This window comes from Tachypleus tridentatus, unplaced genomic scaffold, assembly GCF_004210375.1.
Source record: "Tachypleus tridentatus isolate NWPU-2018 unplaced genomic scaffold, ASM421037v1 Hic_cluster_2, whole genome shotgun sequence".
Lineage (NCBI taxonomy): Eukaryota > Metazoa > Arthropoda > Merostomata > Xiphosura > Limulidae > Tachypleus > Tachypleus tridentatus.
In genome coordinates, this window is record NW_027467782.1 from 33,507,553 (window position 1) to 33,528,670 (window position 21,118).

The 21,118-nt window shown below is 33.2% G+C and overlaps 1 protein-coding gene across 1 annotated transcript in view; it reads left to right on the top strand.

Moving 5' to 3' along the window:
* The first annotated feature begins 556 nt into the window (after positions 1–556).
* The window catches only part of LOC143242268 (uncharacterized), a 109,521-nt gene continuing 88,959 nt past the window's right edge, over positions 557–21,118 (top strand). The window contains exons 1-3 of the mRNA XM_076485635.1: positions 557–639; positions 2,764–2,878; positions 20,155–20,334. Of these exons, the coding sequence (XP_076341750.1) occupies positions 638–639; positions 2,764–2,878; positions 20,155–20,334 (297 nt within the window). The 5' untranslated portion in view covers positions 557–637. The remainder of the gene's footprint in view (positions 640–2,763; positions 2,879–20,154; positions 20,335–21,118) is intronic.

Here is a 21,118-nt window from a genome sequence, read left to right on the forward strand (position 1 = left end):
TGGGGTAGATGTAGTCTCTCCAGTGCTCCACTTCTGATAAATTCAAACTTGGAGGAGGATGGTGTGCAGAGTGGAACCTATCTGATTGGTATTTGAGTGAACCTCCACACTGACGCATCTCTTCCTACTGTTATTCAGGTGTTAGGTTCCTGAGTGGCTGGTGTTGGTTCTGGATTTGCACATGCACAACATTTTGACTGATGGCATGAAATTTCTTCTTTCTTTCTTCTGAAGTTGAGGTTTAGATGGTGTGGACTCTCTCTCTGCCATTGGTTGGATGATACATACCAGATGCTGCTTGGCTTTGGAATGAAGATGACCAGGCAGGTGTTGTCTGGTGGTGAATGAAAAGTTTTTCATATAAAAAGCAGCATTCAATGCTTAGATCTGTTAGTTAAGAGTGCATGCTTGTTGCAAAATATTTCTTTGTGCAGGAAAATAACAAATTCTGATATTTGCCTGCACATAATGTTATGTATATAGTTTGTATGTAAGTATATTTAATTTTAAGAAATGTATATAATTCTGATATTTTACTACATTTAATGTTATAAAGGCAGAAGAAAAGCTAGTCTTTTCTGTGATTCCAATTGTTTTGAAAAGTGTTGAAGGATGTGAAAGTTTACAAGTTCAAGTAATGTAAGTATGAAAGTTTAGAACTGATACAAAATTTTATTATAACTGTAAAATGTACACAATACCTTCTCTATGTTCTTGATTTTGTTGAAATGTTTGAATAAGACATATTACACAAAAAAAGCAAAAGGATAGTTAGAAATTGTAATATTTTAACTATAATAAGATATATCCACTTCTAAAATCATACATAGTTTATTTTAATCACTTTATGCACATGTAGATGGCACGTCACCACTAAAATTGAGTTACTGGAGTGGGACTATTTATTGTTTTTCTTGCATATGATATGTTTTACTTCTAAATTTTAACTGCTAGAGTAAGCCTTCCAATCTCTTTTGTGCTGGAAAGTTGAGTTTTAGTCTGTTTAAATTTCATAATTTTTAGGTGCAAATACAGCTCAGTTACTAAGCTTAATGAATTATAGTGGAATTCAGTGGTTATCAGTATTGTAGTTTTTGAATCTTTTGGTTATTCCAATATATATTTAAAACCTTTACAAAAATTTTGTTTCATGTTTTCTATGTTTGAAATATCCTAAAGATTAATAAGCTATAACAAGCATCATCCAGGTGGAAAGGTTGTAGCTGGAAAAGACAATTGCTTTCTTTACTTCTTCATTTCCTGTTTTATGTTTTAAGAAAAATAAGTTTAATAACATGTTTGAAAATGTTAATAAACTATGTAGATATATAATGTACAATAATTGCAATGTGGCTGTATTTTACAAAATATTAGGCCGCTAAAACACACAAAAATAGGTCACTTTGTAAAGATTTAAAATCAGTTTTATATTATTGGTTTGGGAAACATGAGTGCATGTGCACCACATCATTGTAATTTGTGTTAGCTTGGCATGGCTGAAAGGCAGTATAGTAAAAATAATAAAACTGTATAATTGTATAATATAATGAGATTTAATCTATATAATCTGAACATTTATGTTGTGGTGTTATAATCTGTAGTCATTCTTGAGTGAAAAAGGCATAATTTATGCTATATTTATTTCCTAATTTTATGTGGTGGTTATGAGATCATCAAACTGACTTGACCCATAGAGAGATTTGGTGAGGAAATAATATAAAATATAAAGTTTATTTTTCTTAAGAAATGTGTCATAAAACTATTTGGATGATATAAATATTTTGCATGTGAAATTTGAAAATTTTCTGATGCATAAAAATATATTTTTTATCTTAAAATGAAAATTACTTTGCACATTAAATAGGCAATGTGCTAAAATAACAAAGGGCATGATAAAACATTGCATAACAAACCTTAAAACTTAATAGAAATAAAACTAATATTTTGCATATGATAGCATTGTAATATTTACAAATTTTGTGAACATGCACTTACTAATTTAGAATTAACAGCATGAAAACTATAGCAACCACAAAATGGTAACAAAGTTGGTCCATGGACCTAGGCCCTTCCTGAAAGTGTTTGTACATCTGTCATTGCTCATATATACAGAGGTTGTATGCATTTCAGTGATGGGTTGTACTTGATAAGTTCATGCATGGTAATGGCTTGATCTGGTTTAAAATTATTATATGCCTGCTATTTAAGTACAGAGTGAACCATGATTCATCTTTAAAAAGGATATGACTCCACATGCTGTGCATTCATTGGATATGTTCTTTACAGAATTGCAGAAAGGCTGCTTTGTACCTTGTTTTGCATTTTACATGGAATCTAACCTTGTGAAAATGTTACAAGGCTTAGCACTGGTTCACAAACACCTTAATCACTGTAGTTCACTTGAAAAGTAAGAATTCAAACAGTTGTTTCATTAAATATTGTAACATAGACCATGTTCTTCAGTAAGATCTTATAGTAGTGATTTTGTCTTTTCTGGTTATAATATTTCAACTTTTGTTTATTCTTAACTGTTCGGTACAGAGTAACTAATGTTTGTGAGATTCAAGCAAAAATTGAAACAGCTTTTCAGTCTAAGAGCTCCATATATTGCTTTCAATGTATGGACTAATTTTGAAATATATTGAAAACTTAAAATGTGATTAGCAACTCAATAAGATAAGGTATTACAATGAAATGTTTCATTTTAAAAGCATCGTCCAACTGTATAATTTGTACGTGGTTATTCTTTCTTTGCATCTTTAGGTTTGTAATGGAGTTACTGGTATTTGACTTACTTCAGTTTACACCAGGAAGTAAAGAGAAATTGTGGAATATACTATGCAAGCAACTAGAATTAGGAGGAATTGATCTTAAATTGGTATGTATTTAGTTATAAATTGCTTTAATGTACTTAATTATAAGTTTATAATGAAATTAAGTACTGATATTTAAAAATTAGTTGTTGATTGTATGACCAGTCACTACACCACTGTGCCAGTAGATTGTGACAACCTTAACTGTGAATAATGAAAGTAATCAGGTACTTTGTTGCATTCTTATAATTAGTATGTGTATGTTTTTTTTTATAAAAAAGCCACATTTGGCTATCTGTCGAGTTTACCCATGGGAATCGAACCTCTGATTTTAGCATTGTAAGTCTGTAGATTTATTACTGTACCAGAGTGGAACTATAATTAGTACTGATGAGACTAAAGGTATCCATAATTACTTAATTAACCTCTTTGAGTTTGTCACACAAGATGAGGTACCTGTTCTTTGTTTGGGTTTATAAGCTTAAAACAAAGTTTGTGGGTGGATACTGTAATAAATAATACAAAAATACTAACTTTTACACAATTTATTTATAATATAACACATTATTACAGCATTAATTATTACCTCAACGAAAGTTTTGTATAAACTTTAAAAAACTCAATATGTGTATACTTTAGATATGGTATACACTGTGTGATGGTCAGGGTGACCTTGTAGGAAGAAGTAGTGGCATTAGAGATGCTTACTGTTACCTACTTTCAACACCCCCCTCTGAATGTCCTATTACAATGTTTCATATGATTAATTAATTGACAACCATTGGGCACAGAAGTGGCTTGGAGGTCAAAATTCAAAGATCATGGTTCGAAGTAGGAAATGGGTATAACTGAAGAAAGGACATTTCACACCAGCATTATGTTGGCTATTGGAGCAGAAGCTTCAGGCAAGTTTATGTAGTATTGCAATTTTGGCAACCATATTATTTCTTTGAATTCTTCCATAGATAAAGCTAGTGCACTCTCTGAGATATATACACACTGTGTATGTGTTGTTCTATTGAAAGTTTAAGTGTTTTTTTTTGTGTATGGATGTGGCACCATATGTGAATGTAGATAATGTTAATTTACATCAAAGATGATAAATACTCAGTAATAGTAATAATGAAGGGGAAGGAATTGTGAACATTCATTAAGTGTCCCTTATTCCAAATTATCATCCCACAAAGTTTGGTTGAGGTTAGCCCCCCTGCGAGCTAGGAGGTGTAAGATAAGACAAACATAGATTTTTGTCCTTATACAGAGAGAAAATTTTATATTAGATCTGAGTCAATTTTGAATTCAGTTAATAGCATCTGACTGGCATATCTAGAATATGTAAGTGGCTTATTTAATTTTGAGCAAAATATATCCTGCACACGTTTTGAAGATGGGAATTAAAATGATCTTATTTTTAACCCTTTGGACTGGCTAGTTGATGTTGTGCTGTTGTTGTTTGTTGCCCTCTCCCACTAAAATGTGCAACCTAATTGGATAATATCTATGCTTGTACTTGAAAAATTATGTAAGTTTGTTTAGTATTTGTGTACTATTTTAGATTATGAATTTTTTTGAAATATAATTGTGAAATGATTTTTAATAGTTTTGTCACATCTGGTTTTCTTTTTCCCCTGTGTCTTAAATCATGTAAATGTATCCATTAGAGAGATTTTTTTTTGTTAAAGTTTTATTTTGTCTGCATTGTTCCATTTATGACATAATCATTTTCTCATCTTCTCATACAGTTTTTCACACATGATTAAATTAGCCATTAAAAATGTGAAAGAAAATAAGACAAATTAATTTGATATTATCATTGGTCATAATATTGTGTTTTATATATCAAATGAGCTATACCTAGTTTTAATTTTATCAGTTATTTGTACTTGTCCTTATTTATTGAAGCAGTTGTATAGCTTCTGAAATAGCATGAAATTGAAGAAAGTAAGAGCACTGACCACAAGATACACAACTTGTATTCTAAACCTGCACTGATACAAGCATTATATTACCAGCTATACAGTACTGTGCAAAAAATGTTAGTCAAACATTAGGTGTCAGGTTACTTTCACAGAACAATAGAAAGTTGGTCACACGTGAAACATCAGAAGTGTATTAATCTTCATATTCAGTACAAAAGAAACTTGGTGGAAGTGCTAGTTGTCCCATCTTTCATGCATGGTTGTAAAATATTTAATTAAAGTTTCTTTTAGGATATTGTTCTAAGTGTCTCTAATACACTCCCATAAAGTTTCTTTAAATGTAACTTTTGATTTATCTTATTTTGGATCTATCAAATCCCAGCTCTGCATAGTTGGATTGAGATCAGGGCTCTAGAGGGGCCATTGCATCATTTGAATGATGCAGCTTCTTTCTTAGCTAAATAATTTTTGCACAGGTTGATGAGTGTTTTGGTAATAGAATACTTTACTACTAATACGAAAACTGCTAGGTATTGATAACCATGTATGTCCATCCTGAAGAACTGCCATTCTCCACCCAGAGGGTCAATGAATATATTATGTTTATGTTAATAATAAGTTTCATGTTATGTGCACCTCACATTGTAAAATGCTCTGTTGTTACTGATGGATTCCTCTATAATTTTCTAAGTAAGATAATGTAGTACATTTGTGTGTTGTTAACAATTACTTGGATTACCTACATAGAACTAAATGTTAGCATTGCAGTCTTGTTACACTGTTCATGACTTAAGTACACTAATGTTACTGTGCTATTATTACACTGTTCATGACTTAGTACAGTCTTTAAAACATTGGTTGTTTAGTGATGTTCTGGTACATTAGTCTTGTTTCTGTTCCTTAGGTACAGTGGTTTATTATTGATGTTCTGGTACATTAGTCTTGTTTCTGTTCCTTAGGTACAGTGGCATTATTGATGTTCTGGTACATTAGTCCTGTTTCTGTTCCTTAGGTACAGTGGCATTATTGATGTTCTGGTACATTAGTACTGTTTCTGTTTAGTTAGTATAGTGGTGTTATTGAGTTTCTGGTATAGTAGTCTTGTTTCTGTTCCTTTATTACAGTGGTGTTATTGATGTTCTGGTACGGTCATCTTGTTTCTGTTCACTTAGTGCAGTGGTGTTCTGGTATAGTAATCTTGTTTCTGTCCTCTAGAGCAGGGGTGTTATTAATGTTCTGGTACAGCAGTCTTGTTTATGTTTTTTTTAATACAGTGGTGTTATGGGTGTTCTAGTACAATAGTCTTGTTTCTGTTCCTTTAGTATAGTGGTGTTACTGATGTTCTGGTACAGTAGTCATGTTTTTGTTCCTTTATATAGTTACAGTAGTGTTATTATTACAGTAGTGTTATTGATATTCTGGTATAGTAGACTTGAATTTATTCCTTTATTATAGTGGTGTTTTTTTTTTGTTGGTGTAATGCTCTGGTTTGTATTCCTTTAGCACAGTAGTTTTGTTGATGTTATAGTACAATTGTCTTATCTCTTCCTTTAACCCCATCACACTGGGTGCTGAACATGACACAATGTTTTAGTGTCTTACCTTGAATATTTTATTAAACAACTTCATGGTTATGGTATGCCAATTAGAATAGCATAAAACCTTTGTTAATAAACCATATTTTAATAACATATAAATAATCAGCTCTTAATTTTGCAAGGCACTATCTTAAAAAATCCTGAATATTTCCTAGTGTGACACACATGACACATGCTCTCATGGCAGATTTTATCCACCACCCATGGAAGAAGTATGAAATTGAATGAAAACTACTTTCTCTAAAATCATCATTGCTCAGATAAACCACATTAAATATAGTCTTCAACATTTTTTTCTACTGAATAGAAAGTCAGACTCCTGCTGTCACATCCTCTCTTTCAAGTTGTGTTCATAGTTCTCTTTATGCTTAACTGTATGTTACCTATAACTAATAGACAGTTAAGGTTTTCATTCTATCAAATGATGTATTTCACAATATTTTGTTCTGTATAACCAACGTTCCATTGAGAAATGACTAGCTTGGATTAATTTGTAATGACTCTTGTCACAGATCTAGAAAGCTAGTAAATTTTTGAGTGATAAGGAAATTTGTGTAAATTTTGCATGTTATAGTCTATGTTGTTTGTAGCATTATTTAATGAAATAAAAATTATAAATTGCGATAATATAAGTAGCATTAAAAGTTATGGTTAACTCTCTTCAACAATCAAGAGAAACAGTGTAGATTGTTCAAGTGTTTCATTTATTTATTTGTTTATGTTTATTTTTTGTGTATAATTATAAAAGCAACTAAAATGTAAAAAATAAGTAAGGATATTTTTAAGTTAAGATAAAGTAAAATCAACAATAAGTATAATTTTTTCACGAGACACTTGAGCTTGTTGTACTAGTTGTAGTAGCTCATGGGTAATGTAATTCGATAGCGTAATGTGAGCTGGATGTTTCTTGACTTGATTTTACATCTTATAATGGCTTGACAGTAGTTTGTTGCAGTTTAAATGGTGATAAACCTTAATTATAAATAGATGTGTTACAAACTAAGAGCTACTTAGGATAAATGAATGTAGTTTCTTCTTGCAATATGAAGTCATTCTAGAAAGAAGAAAGTGTAATTCAGGGTTTTTTTAAATTTATTTTATTGTTTTGGTGGTTTCAAGGTCAGTCAAGTTAATCAATCCTGTTTTGAGTTGGGTTAGAAAAATAACATATAAACTATCAAGATTTACTGAAAAAAATGTTTGAAATGTATTTATGGAGGTCTTAGGGTTATATACAAAGGAGGTATTTTTAATTTTAACATTAAAATAACTTTTCACACAGATTATTCAAAACAAATTATCATAGGGACAAATCTTTATTTTATTTAATTAAATATGATTTTTTGTATGTTAGAGACTTGTAATATTAACTGAAACATTGCCAGATTTTGAAAATATACCACTTTGAAAGTTAGAAGTATTAAATCTAAACAGACTGTAAACAAGCACAAGGTGGTCACATGGTCAGTCATACAGATCAAGGCTGTGTTGAGAGAGTTAATACAGTGTTGTTATATATGTTCTTGTACAATGGATTTTTATCTGTTCCTTTATTGCAGTGATCTTTTAGTTATTTTATGTTATCATAACGTTTTGTTATTCTGGTGTTGTGTTGGGCTTGATGGTTCCCTGAATATATATATATATATATACAGTTGTGTTGTCAGTGTGGTAATATTTTTCTCTCTCTCTCTCTTTTTTTTTTTTGTCAATATCCTGTATACTATTGCATCATGAACAGACAGTATACTAGCTTTATGATGTGCTCTTATTATAATGACTTTGTAGGCATTCTGTTACCTTAGATATCTTTTGGCTGTTGTTTCAGCATATTGATCTTGTTAATGCATATTAGTACAGTGAACATATTAACCTGTACACTACAGTTATTCTAGTATATTGTTAATTATTGTATCCTTGTTTATGCATTGTCAGTACAATGATCTTTATGTTGCTATATTAGTACAGTGTTCATGTTGATGTTGTGTTACCACAGTTTTCTTCTGGGAATACTGATACTTCAGGGTACTTGTTGATGATTATTGAGGATGCTTGTTTTTTTACACTGAGGATGGTTTGGTATCTTCTTAACACTATGGTATGTCCTCTTAGTATGATGTCACATCTATTTAGTACAGTTAAAGTTTTAATAGTACAATAATCTTTTTTGACATTCAGTTATTACAGTGGTTTTGTTGATGTAGTAGTTTGTTTCATGGCTGACTGTATATGTAAAAATTAAAACTCCATATTTTTTACAAACACCAGTTTTAATAATCAAAGTATGCTATATTTTCTGCATAGGTTTTTTTTTCCATATAGGATCCACTTCTTGTCATAGGTAATGCTTTGCTTTAAGAATGACTCCCTCTTGTTCCTAACCAGTTTTCTGCTCTTCTATCAGTTCATGTGGTACCTCTTTGCCCAAATTTTAACTTTCTGATTGCAGCCAGGTGATGAGAAACAGTTGCACTGGAAACTTCTCAGTCTACTGAAAGTGCCTGAACTGTCATGTGTGGGCTAGCTGCAGTAGCACTTAATATGAACTGTCATGTGTGGGCTAGCTTATGCAGTAGCACTTAATATGAACTGTCATGTGTGGGCTAGCTTATGCAGTAGCACTTAATATGAACTGTCATGTGTGGGCTAGCTTATGCAGTAGCACTTAATATGAACTGTCATGTGTGGGCTAGCTTATGCAGTAGCACTTAATATGAACTGTCATGTGGGCTAGCTTATGCAGTAGCACTTATGAACTGTCATGTGTGGGCTAGCTTATGCAGTAGCACTTAATATGAACTGTCATGTGTGGGCTAGCTTATGCAGTAGCATTTAATATGAACTGTCATTAGCTTATGCAGTAGCACTTAATATGAACTGTCATGTGGGCTAGCTTATGCAGTAGCACTTAATATGAACTGTCATGTGTGGGCTAGCTTATGCAGTAGCACTTAATATGAACTGTCATGTGTGGGCTAGCTTATGCAGTAGCACTTAATATGAACTGTCATGTGTGGGCTAGCTTATGCAGTAGCACTTAATATGAACTGTCATGTGTGGGCTAGCTTATGCAGTAGCACTTAATATGAACTGTCATGTGTGGGCTAGCTTATGCAGTAGCACTTAATATGAACTGTCATGTGTGGGCTAGCTTATGCAGTAGCACTTAATATGAACTGTCATGTGTGGGCTAGCTTATGCAGTAGCACTTAATATGAACTGTCATGTGTGGGCTAGCTTATGCAGTAGCACTTAATATGAACTGTCATGTGTGGGCTAGCTTATGCAGTAGCATTTAATATGAACTGTCATGCGTGGGCTAGCTTATGCAGTAGCACTTAATATGAACTGTCATGTGTGGGCTAGCTTATGCAGTAGCACTTAATATGAACTGTCATGTGTGGGCTAGCTTATGCAGTAGCACTTACTGTTTCTTCATTCACAACAGATTGAAACCTTCCTCAGTGTTTATTCTCGAGGTTCCTATTACCAGAACGAATAGTAGTTTGAGAAGTATTCCCTTGTTCCAGTGCCAAATTGATGTTTTTAGCAACCTTGACTGCATTTTTTTGCCAATTTGAGCTCATATCAAAAAAGTAGTTTCAGTTCTTTTGAAGAAATCATCTTATGTAGGGTTCCAAAGAAATACAAAACAATTATAATACAACTTGACATGACAGGCAAATGTAAAACACAGCACTCTCATCAGTATCAAATAGCATACAGTCAAGTTACTGTATTCAGCTTATTCTAATCACAGTCACTGTTCTACTAAGTGAAAATAAGCCATTTCATATAAAATGACCTAATAAATGCTCTTCTTAACAATACTTAAATTAGCCAGCTTTGAAAAAATAAAAAGCTTCATTTTCTCTAGTGTAAGTTATAGGAATATAGGTTTTTTCATGTGCATTCATTTGATGTTTGTGCTTCAAATTATTTCTACTTAAAACACAAACTTCATTGCCTGTAACTTTAATTGTATTCTTGATAAACAACTTTTCGGTAGTTTATATATTCCAGATCAAAAGGTTAATGAAAATATCATAGAAGTCTGTGTTATCAGTAACACATTCAAACAAGAAAAATTCATCTTTTTAGATAAATAATTAAAATGAATTAAAGAAATGTCTTAGTGTTTTAATTTTTTTTGTAAGTTTTTTTATGTGTATATCCATACTTCAGTTAGAAAAATATATCTTTAGCATGCTGAAGCTGGAGGCATATTTTTGTTTTATTTGAATTTGTTTAGAAAGTTTAGTTTCTGTAATGTTTTTTAGGTCTAAAGACTTGTTATTTTTGTGAGAATGATAACGTAATATGCATTTTGTTTTTTACCAGGCCACATTAAGTGTGATGCAAAATGTCCTTAGTGCAAGTGGCTAACCAGACATTCAAACTACTTTTTGTCAGTTCTTCAGTTGCTTACTTGGATAAGTAAAATTTTGCTGCTCAGAAAAACAATCTAAACACAGGTATAAACACATATCTTTATATTATAGTATCTAACGTTTTTATTTCATTTGTAATCCAGTTTTATCTGTTAGATAATTCACAATCTTAGTTCTAGGTATTTGTTGCATTTTAAGTTTATTTTATTAAAGGTTGGAGTTAGATATAAATCATTTTAAAGTTTATTTTATTGCTGATTTCCTTGTTCTTCTTTCTGTTAATTCAAGTAAAATAATAAATGTTGTTAAAAATAAATAACTAAATATTAAATATTATGTTATTAATTCCAACTGTAATCTGACTTATGAATGACTTACATAATTTAGTTCACATCATTGTAGTTTCTGCTCATGCAACTGCTGATATAAATAAAGCAAGACAACTACCATGTCAGCCACATCTCACCCAGAATGATGAGCCCTGTTATTGGTGAAAAGCCTCACCAGCACTGGATATGAGACATTTTGTGTGGTTGACATATTCTTCTTTACTTTCACTCATAACTTCTTAGAATTGTTTATATTAAATTTTTATAATCAAATTGGAATAACAATAAAATAACATTTACATATTTGATAATACATAAGTCTGACTGATCTCTTTACCAAATAAATTTCAGGTGTAACAAAAATATTTTAGGGTAGTTTTGGCTAAAGTAGATTGTGACAGATTTAAATTTTTTTTATGGGCTGCATTTGGCTGCATTTAGAGTGGTTGCTACTTTGGTCTCTGTATTGGGGACTTACTAAAGAAACCAAAGTAGCCAATCCTTATGCTCTAGATGTATGCAACCCATAAAAGCTTATAAGAATAAGAACAAAAATATTCTGGGAACTTTAAAAAAAAAAAAAGAAAGTTTCTAGTGTTAAAGCAATTTAATAGTCTTAAAATTTGGATAATAATTGTTTATTTTTTTCCCTTATTTCTTGAAAGCAACATACAGGAATTAGAAACCCGTCTTAGTTCAGTGTTGGAGAAGACAGTCTGTGTTCTAGGTTATACACCATTGGTATATTCAGTGGATGGAACAATATTGTATTGTTCTACCATTCATCTGGTTGAGGTGAGAGCTTCTGGTTAATTTTATCATTGAGCTTTCAATTTATAAATTTTGTGGTGAAAATTGGATCAAGCTTATAGATTGGTATCATTTTATTTTTCTGTACATAATTATGATTATTTTAAAGCTTTTAACTAAGATATACAAAAATCTCCACAAAGAATATGCTTCATCAAAATCTGGATATCTTGTAAATATTTTCATATATGATATCTAGTCACTCAGTATATAGTAAGTGCATAATGCTACATGGTTACTGTGTGACCACAGCTGCAATCACTGTGTTGCTCCCTTTTGCATAATGTAATGGTAATTCCTTAGAACTAACAACTCATAGTCTTGAGGAAAAGTACTCCTTTATCAAAATAAAAAAGGATAGGGAAATTATATTGGCTTCTTTGAGGTCATATGATGGAGGCTTGGCATCTGGATTAATTGGATCAATTTTTACACTTCTGATGAAGAAGGCAATGGCCACCACATAAGGAAAATAGCTGAAGAGAAATAAGTGTATAAGATAATTCAAATAAAGCTTCTTTATTTTGGCTAGCTTATCATGGTTTTTTTACTATTTTAGCTTTCTAGTATAAATTTGTCCAATTACTATGTCAGCACTACCTCATAACGACCTCAGAAGTAATATTTTCACATTAGACATAAACAGTTACATATTTGGCTGTACTTAATCCTTTCTCAAAGAAACCAAATTCTCTTTCACAGTAGATTGATTGACTAAGAAAGGAATGTTCAAGTAGTCACCTATAAGAACCCCCAAGATTCAAGACAAACTTTTCCACTGCTCCAGAGTTTGTGCATTAGGCACTATTTTCCAAATTTTCAACAATTTTCTTTTTTTTCGTGTTCTTGTTTCATAATTATGGCTTCTCAGCTTCCTTCATAACTGGTTACAGAGCTACCTTATCTGCCACAAACCTCCTTCCTTCCTTTGTTCAAGGACCTCTTCAGCTCATTTTGTCTTCAGTTGTAATATCTTTACCCTTGATGCTCCATATACTTTTTTCAGAAGGCCTTATACACATAGCAGGTTTGCTTTTTCCCATCTAATCTGGGGCTGTTCTAATTGCATTGGTAAATTGGCTTGTGCAGTTGGTCTGAATCTTTACTGTAATGTTCCTGAATAGCTTAACCATATCAGAATAATACTTGTTGTAAACTGCTTTCTGTGCACATTACTGAGTTACATTTCAATATTTAATTAAATCGTTTTACTCTCAGTGCATTATAATCACATTATTATTATAAGGTATGCTGCAATTCAAAGTTTTGTATTATTTGAGTTTGAATTTCTTTACTTCAAAATAAACCTCTAAAACAATAATTAACAATAGCTTTTGTTGTTATGTGATGCTTCTGTGGTTGTGAATCTCAACTTTAACAACTGGTATAGAATGTCTACATTAACATGTTGATTTTCAAAGTACACTTACACAGGTTGCTTATGAGTAATTTGATTACATTCCAAAAACTTGTCCTGGAGGAAAGTATTATAAAAATGTTCTTAGTTCAAGATAAGCCATGCTCACTTACAAATTAGAAGCTCTATTGCTAAGTGACAGTTTTAACTTGTATGGTATCCTTATAACCAATAGGAAGAGCAGGTTTTGCAGAATCTTTCATGTAAATTATCTTCTATTTAGAACAATGTAAATATTGACTGTATATCAAACATGCTATTGGTGTCAACATTCTTTATATTCACTATGACAAAAACCTATACACAGATAGTATGGGACTTTTTCTTCACCTGTTCTGTGCATAGGTTTTTTTTCACAGTGAATACAAAGCATGTTGGCACCAACAGTATGTTTGATACTTTTCACAATCATATACAGTACTGTGCAAAACTTTAAGGACAAAGTAAAAAATTAGGCATCCAATTACTTTCACAGGACAATAGAAAATTAATCACACGTGAAACATCAGAAGTGTATTAATCTTCATATTCAGTACAACAGAAACTTGGTGGAAGTGCTAGTTGTCCCATCTTTCATGCATGGTTGTAAAATATTTAATTAAAGTTTCTTGTAGGATATTCTTCTAAGTGTCTCTAATACACTCCCATAAAATTTCTTTGGAAGAAACTTTTGTTCTGTGAAGTTTTGATTTATCAAATCCCAGATCTACTCAATTGAGTTGAGACTGGGACTCTGTAGGGACCATTGCATCATTTGAATGGTTCCAGCAGCTTCTTTCTTAGCTAACTAATTTCTGCATAAGTTGGATGAGTGTTTGAAGTCTTTATCTTCTTGTTAGTAGAATCCATTATCAATAATACATAAACCACTGGGTATACCATGATGGATCAGTATCTGATGATACTTGTACTTAAGTTGGATGAGTGTTTGAAGTCATTATTTTCTTGGTAGTAGAATCCATTACCAATAATACATAAACCACTGGGTATACCATGATGGATCAGTATCTGATGATACTTGTACTGTTGGATGAGTGTTTGAAGTCATTATCTTTGGTAGTAGAATCCATTACCAATAATACATAAACCACTGGGTATACCATGAAGTTAATACATAAACCACTGGGTATACCATGAGTATTTGAAAGTCATTATCTTCTTGGTAGTAGAATCCATTACCAATAATACATAAACCACTGGGTATATCATGATGGATCAGTATCTTATGATACTTGTACTGGTCCATTATTTTCCATCTATTTTGTAAATATCTCTTGTCGCCTCAGCGGAGCCACCCCAACCCTAACATATGTATATGATACATACCTTTGCATTTGCCCTCAAAGTAGTTCAATCTTCTATGCTGGAGCTCTTAGAGATAGTGATGCTTTCTTGAACTTGACAGAGGATGTTATTTGGTGGCTAATGGCGCCTCTGCAGGTACCTTTCCTATCTTATGTAGCCTTCAAAACATTGAAGACAAAACACCGGTCTTATAATTCTATTCAAGATGGGGATCACCATATATCTGTCTTTTTATTTATTTTCCTAACTTTTATTTACTTTTCCCATTTTACTGTGAAAGAATGGTCAAGCCTATACTTGGCTCTGTTTTATTTTTGTGATGTTCCTTGGGTGCCAACTAACTTGGCCATTCTTTTCAAATTAAAATAAAAGATCCTTTATTCCCAGGAACATTCCCAGTTTTAGCTACTACTGAGAAATTTCCATTACAAAATTAAGATAGTAGTTTGCACTCTGACCCCGTTCACATGTGATTGCCACTACTTTTGACCAGACCTGAAAATTTCTGTGGTTCTACAAGTTTTTTTTCTTAACTCCCATTTATACATTTGTATTTATTGTTAATGAGTGCACATGAAGAGGAAGGCACCCTCCAGAAAAGAATATCTTCCAGGTTAGTCTGCTTCACTAAATTCTCTCATGATCTTTTACTGTAGTTCAGAATCCTACTTAAACTCTGTTTTATCACTTACCTCATTTGTTAATGCCCAGCTTCTTACCTTCCTAGGAGCTTAAGAGCTCTACTTCTCTGGAACCGGTGTTCTGTATGACACACACTGTTCCTCTTCAATGGGATATTTGCTCTTAGTGTTTTGGAGGAAAGTTAATTGATTTGAGTTTTATATTGTTAGAATCAAAGTGAATTGCAGATAGTTACATACCTCTATAATATATTCTTATACACAACTGGGAGAAATTCATCATAAATAGCATCTCATTCACTGTTGTGTCTGTCATATCCCAGATGGACCTATAAGTCCTGGCATTAAACAAGGTCTTACTAGCATGGATGTAGCAGTTGTAATGTGGTTGACATTTGTTACATATTATTTTTTACTTTCATTCTTAGAACCACAACAGCAAACAGTTAAGTCTTCTTTATGTTGGGAAAGCAGGGCTTTTTTATGTTTTCTTAGTGTCTGCACAATAAGTCATGGAAGGTAAGAACATTGGAGAACTTTTAATAAGTTGATGCATGCTTTTCATTAAGGATATTTGTAACTCAACTGTCACATGGTTGTTGACAGCTTGAGATCAACTCTTTGAAACTGATTTGAGTTTTAGAAATGTGCTTAGTGGGTAAGATGCCAAAGCCAAAGGGAATCTTGAATTAAGTTCATGACTAGCATATCTTCTACCACCAGTTCTAAAGTCATATATGACAAGGTTCAGAAGGTCAATGGGCAGTATAATTCCATCCCCCCTCTCGATCTTGCTCCCTGATGGTCAGGAAGTAGCTGATACCTGGAGCATTGCTGATACTCTAGGTGAAAACTTTTGTTGGGAATCTAGCACTTCTGCTTCTTCCTCCACCTTTTAGCCATCAAGACTCAGGAAGAGCAAACACTTCTGTCCTTTTGAGCTGAATATCTCTATGATTCTAATCATCCCTTTACACTGGTGAAACTCAAACTGGCCCTTCATCAGTCTGGAAGTACATCAGTTGGACCTGATGATGTACACTATGAAATGCTGCACCATCTATCTCCTGCTTCTCTTACTATTCTTCTGATTGTTTTTGACCAGGTCTGGCAGGAGAATGTTTTTCCTGATGCCTGGTACCAGGCAACTGTCCTACCTTTTTCTTAGCCTGGGAATGATCCCAAGATTCCTTCAAACTACTATCTAGTGAGCTGTCTCTGTAAAACCTCAGAAAGGATGGTTAATGCTTGTCTAGTTTGGTTCTTGAATGACACAACCTCCTCTCTCCCACCCATTGTGGGTTTCGATGACAGCACTCCACCATGGACCACCTGATTCGACTTGAAACGTCAGTCAGAAAAGCCTTTCTCAAACATCTTGTATCAATATTCTTTGACATTGAGAAGGCTTATAATACAACATGGAGATATGGCATTTTGTGAGACAGCATAGATATGGGTTACGTGGCCATTTGCCCACATTTATTAAAAATTTGTTAATGGTCAGGCAATTCCAAGTTCATGTGGGTTCAACACTTTACCATTTTTTTTCTGTAGAAACTTGGAGTCTCTTGGGGCTGTGTTCTGAATGTCACACTTTTCAGTATAAAAATTAATGCCATCACTGAACAACTCCCTCTCACTGTTGCAAACACGCTCTATATCGACGACTTTCACATCTCATGCCAGTCATTGAACATGAGGTATATTGAGCGGCAGCTACAAACTGCTCTCAATTGTTTACTGAAGTGGATCACAGCAAAGGGCTTTACCTTCTCTCTCACTAAAACAGTTTGCATGCAATTCTGTCACCAATGGGGTATTCGTCCTGATCCTGAACTCCATAGCGGTGAAGTTGTGCTGCCTGAGGTCTTTGAGACTAAGTTCTTGGGGCTTATCTTTGACCGTAAGCTGACCTTTATACCACAAATCAAGCAGCTACAGGTCAAATGTACAAGAGCACTGAACATCCTCCTTGTCCTCTCTTCCATCACTTGTGGAGTGGATCGATGTTCTATGCTAAAGATATATCGTGCTCTTATTTGACCGACACTGGACTATGGTTTGCTTGTTTTTGAATTTCGTGCAAAGCTACTCGAGGGCTACCTGTGCTAGCTGTCCCTAATTTAGCAGTGTAAGACTAGAGGGAAGGCAGCTAGTCATCACCATCCACTGCCAACTCATGGGCTCCTCTTTTACCCACAAATAGTGTGATTGAATGTCACATTATAATGCCCCCATGGCTGAAAGGGTGAGCATGTTTGATGTGATGGGAATTCGAATCTTAACACACTTGGATTATGCTCGGCCACCTCGACTATGAATCACTGGTCTATGGCTCTGCCAGACCATTGGCCTTAAAGATGCTGGACACTATTCATCATTAGGACTTCAGCTCTGCACTGGGGTTTCTGTACTTCCCCAGTTCAGAGCTTATACATAGTCTCATGAACCTTTTTGCACCTCTGCCATTTACAACTGTCTTTACTATATGCTTTGAAACTTTGTTCCTAACCAAAGCATCCCATCTAGGGTTGTGTTTTCTTTCCTCGTTGGCTCATGCTTTTTCAGACCAGACGGAATGCCATTGCTCCTTTTAGCCTTCATATCCAGTCATAGTTGGATGAATTGGGTATGTCCTTGGATAACATTGCTGTATCCACTGGTCAGCCCATCCCACCATGGTTTATTACCATCCCCAATTGTGAATTATCTTAAAGCTATCTGAGAAAAGTAGACACTCCTGATTGGAAATACTGTTTGTTATTTGCTGAACATCTTTTGAACCATCTTTCCATTCCTGTTTATACAGATGGTTCAAAATCAGGTGACTGTGTGGACTCTACCATGGTTGCACGTAGAATCCCCTCTACAGCTTCTGTGTTTACTACTGAACTGTATGCCATCTCTCTTGCCCTGGATCACATAGAAGCTAAGCAGTACTCAAACTGCATGATTTATACTGACTCGCTTAGTTCTCTGCTGGCCCTAGAATCGCTTCACATTGGTTCACACCCTGTTGTCACCAATATTCACAACTGACTGGCCCATTTCTCTTTATCATCTACTTCTATTCAGTTTTTCTGGATACTGGGCCATATTGGTATTCATGGGAGCTAGCTTGCCAACACTGCAGCTAAGTCTATCTGCTCTGGCACTATCACGGCTGTGCCTGTCTGATACATGGACTATGGTCCTGTATTCAAGGCTTGGCTCTGTGCCATCTTGCAGTCAATTTGGAGTGAGCAATGCAAAAACATGCTTTTCCAAATACAACCCTGTATTAGACTTTGGCTGTCCTTGTTACCGTAAGGATCGGAAGGAGGAAGTTGTTCTAACTAGACTATGCATTGGTCACAGTTTTTTAACTCATTGTTTTCATTTATCTGGAACTGATACACCATTATGTTGTCTGTGTGATGCTCAGGTCACTGTATACCACATTTTACTTTCTTGCCATCGTTATGACTATCGATGGTGCCATTTTCACCATATTCTGTCCTAAGGTTTGTCCATAATGTTAGACAGTGTTATTGGTGATGGTGACATTGTCCACCTTGGAAATGTTTTTAGTTTTTTTAAAGGCCATCAGTCTTTCTAATGCCATTTAAGTTTTTATAGACCTTCTTTGATGAGAATCCCTTTGGAGAATCACAGTCTATCTAGTTTGATTTGAAATTAGAAAATGACTGTAAAGTCAAGTAACTCAAATAGGACTGGAAAGGTCCACTTAGGTGACTAACGCTGCTGTTTGAACTACCTGTTAGTCATCCTGGCAAGTTACTATTAAAATTTTGCTACACTTCCTTTAAAACTTTAATTACTTTACTTTTTGAAAATAGCTATAACATCAAATAACTTGGAACCAAGACTGGAAAGGCCAGCTACAGGTGACTGATGATGGTTTTCGTACTTATCTCTTTTAATCTTCCTAGCGAGTTATGATAATTACAGTTATGCTGCAGAAAGTCCTCTACAACTTGTATTACTGTAGTTTTGTTTTAATGCTTTAGACTAGATGTAAACATTGGTTTATGGTTTTTTTACTTTGTTTTTTTTTACCTTAATTTTCTTTTATAAATTTCCTGATTTTACTTTAATTTTATCTTTTTACTGGATGTTTAGCACAGATAGCCTAGCTGCTTTGTGCCATAAAACACCAAATCAACCAACCAACCAACTAAGGAAGATAATTACTACCTTCAGTGTAACCTAGAAAAATAATTTTTTTTCTTTACCTCCCACATTTGAGATTGTTTATAAGTAGAACTGGTTTATTTTTCTTTATTCAGAATAGTATGTAGTTATTCATTCAAACAAGTCAGAAACCTTCCAAGAACTTCTGTTATAATTTGTTTCCAATGTGTTCATGAAGAAAACATTTGTTTTTAAAGTAGCTATATGTCTTAAGCTAGTTGCATAATTGTTAAACTGATCAAACGTAGGAACAAAACAAAGTAAAATTAGTTCTAAGTATTCTGAAAGTGTTTGATACCAAACCATAAAGAAATTCAGAATTAAATTTGAATTTTGAAAGTGTGTTTCGGGGCTAACACACAGGTTTTATTTTGGACTTTTTTCAGCCAATAAAATGTTTACATTTACAGAAAGTAAACTACAATAATTTTTTATTTTATAACTTTTTTTTGCTTGTCTACTAGCTAGTTGTAGGTTTCAAATAAATTAACTATTGCAAACTTTAGATCTGAGAGTTTATATATAAAGGAAAAGAGTATGACAAAAAAGAAAAATAAACTTTACAGATTCTTTATTTTGAATTATTTTTATAAGATATTGGCACAATGGCTTATGAAAAGAAAATACTTTATCACTAGTACAGTTTTTAAAGTTAAGGTTTATCATTTACATTTCATTTCACTTAACCATTTCTGTGAGTCTTTAAATGTATGTGAACTAGTTGATTCTTTCAGATTTTAGATAGGTATGGTTTGTATCAACTTACAACTGAAAAACTTGGAGTTGCAATTGTTGACACATTTACTTACCTGATGAGCTACCCTAAAAGGAGAAACTTTTCTGTTCCCAAGAAGTTGATTGAATCTCTGAGTGAAGTTCTATTAAATCATTGTGGAAAAATGGTGAACTCACAGGTAAGATAAACTGTAGAGTTGAAAGGGTTTTTTAAAATATGAAACTTATATGTATGTATTGGATAAAGGTGTTTTGTAGAACTGTAGTGTATTTTTGCATTATAAATTAGACTAGCTAACAAAGTTTTATATGTCTATTACACTTTGAGAAAATGAATAGATAAGTATGTGTATACTCATATCATGTTTTTGTTATTTACATTCATATTTTATACTGCTGCACATTATTCTTTTATCTGGAGCTTTTGTAAAATCTTTCATAATGGACCATTAGTTTGGTGCAGCCAAGTGATTAATGTGCTCAAACTGTGAATCTAAGATTTTATTATCTGTGTTTCATTACTGCAAATGTGTGTTCTGTGGGGCTTGTGGGTGCAATAAGTGTAACTATCAAATCTCACTGGCTGTTCCTTAGCTACCTTCCTTTTAGTCTTATACTTCAGAATTGGAGACAGCTATGCGTGTAAAGCCCTTGGATAGTTTTCCACAAAATTCATAAACAAATCAAAATGAAAGACCAGCATTTTTAAAAGTCTTTGGTTAACTAATCTTCTCACCCAAGGTATCGTTTAGTGTCTTACATTTAAACTTTTATTAAACTATTTTTTCTTTTATGTTATATTATTTAGAAAAGCTTAAAATTTTAGCTAATGATTCATATCTTTATAAGTTTTAATTCTACGAGGTCATATTTTAAAAAAACTTCCTGAATTTCTCTTAGTATAACACATGACATATTTACTTTAGGTATCTTGTCTTCCCTATTTTATTCACCACCCTTTCA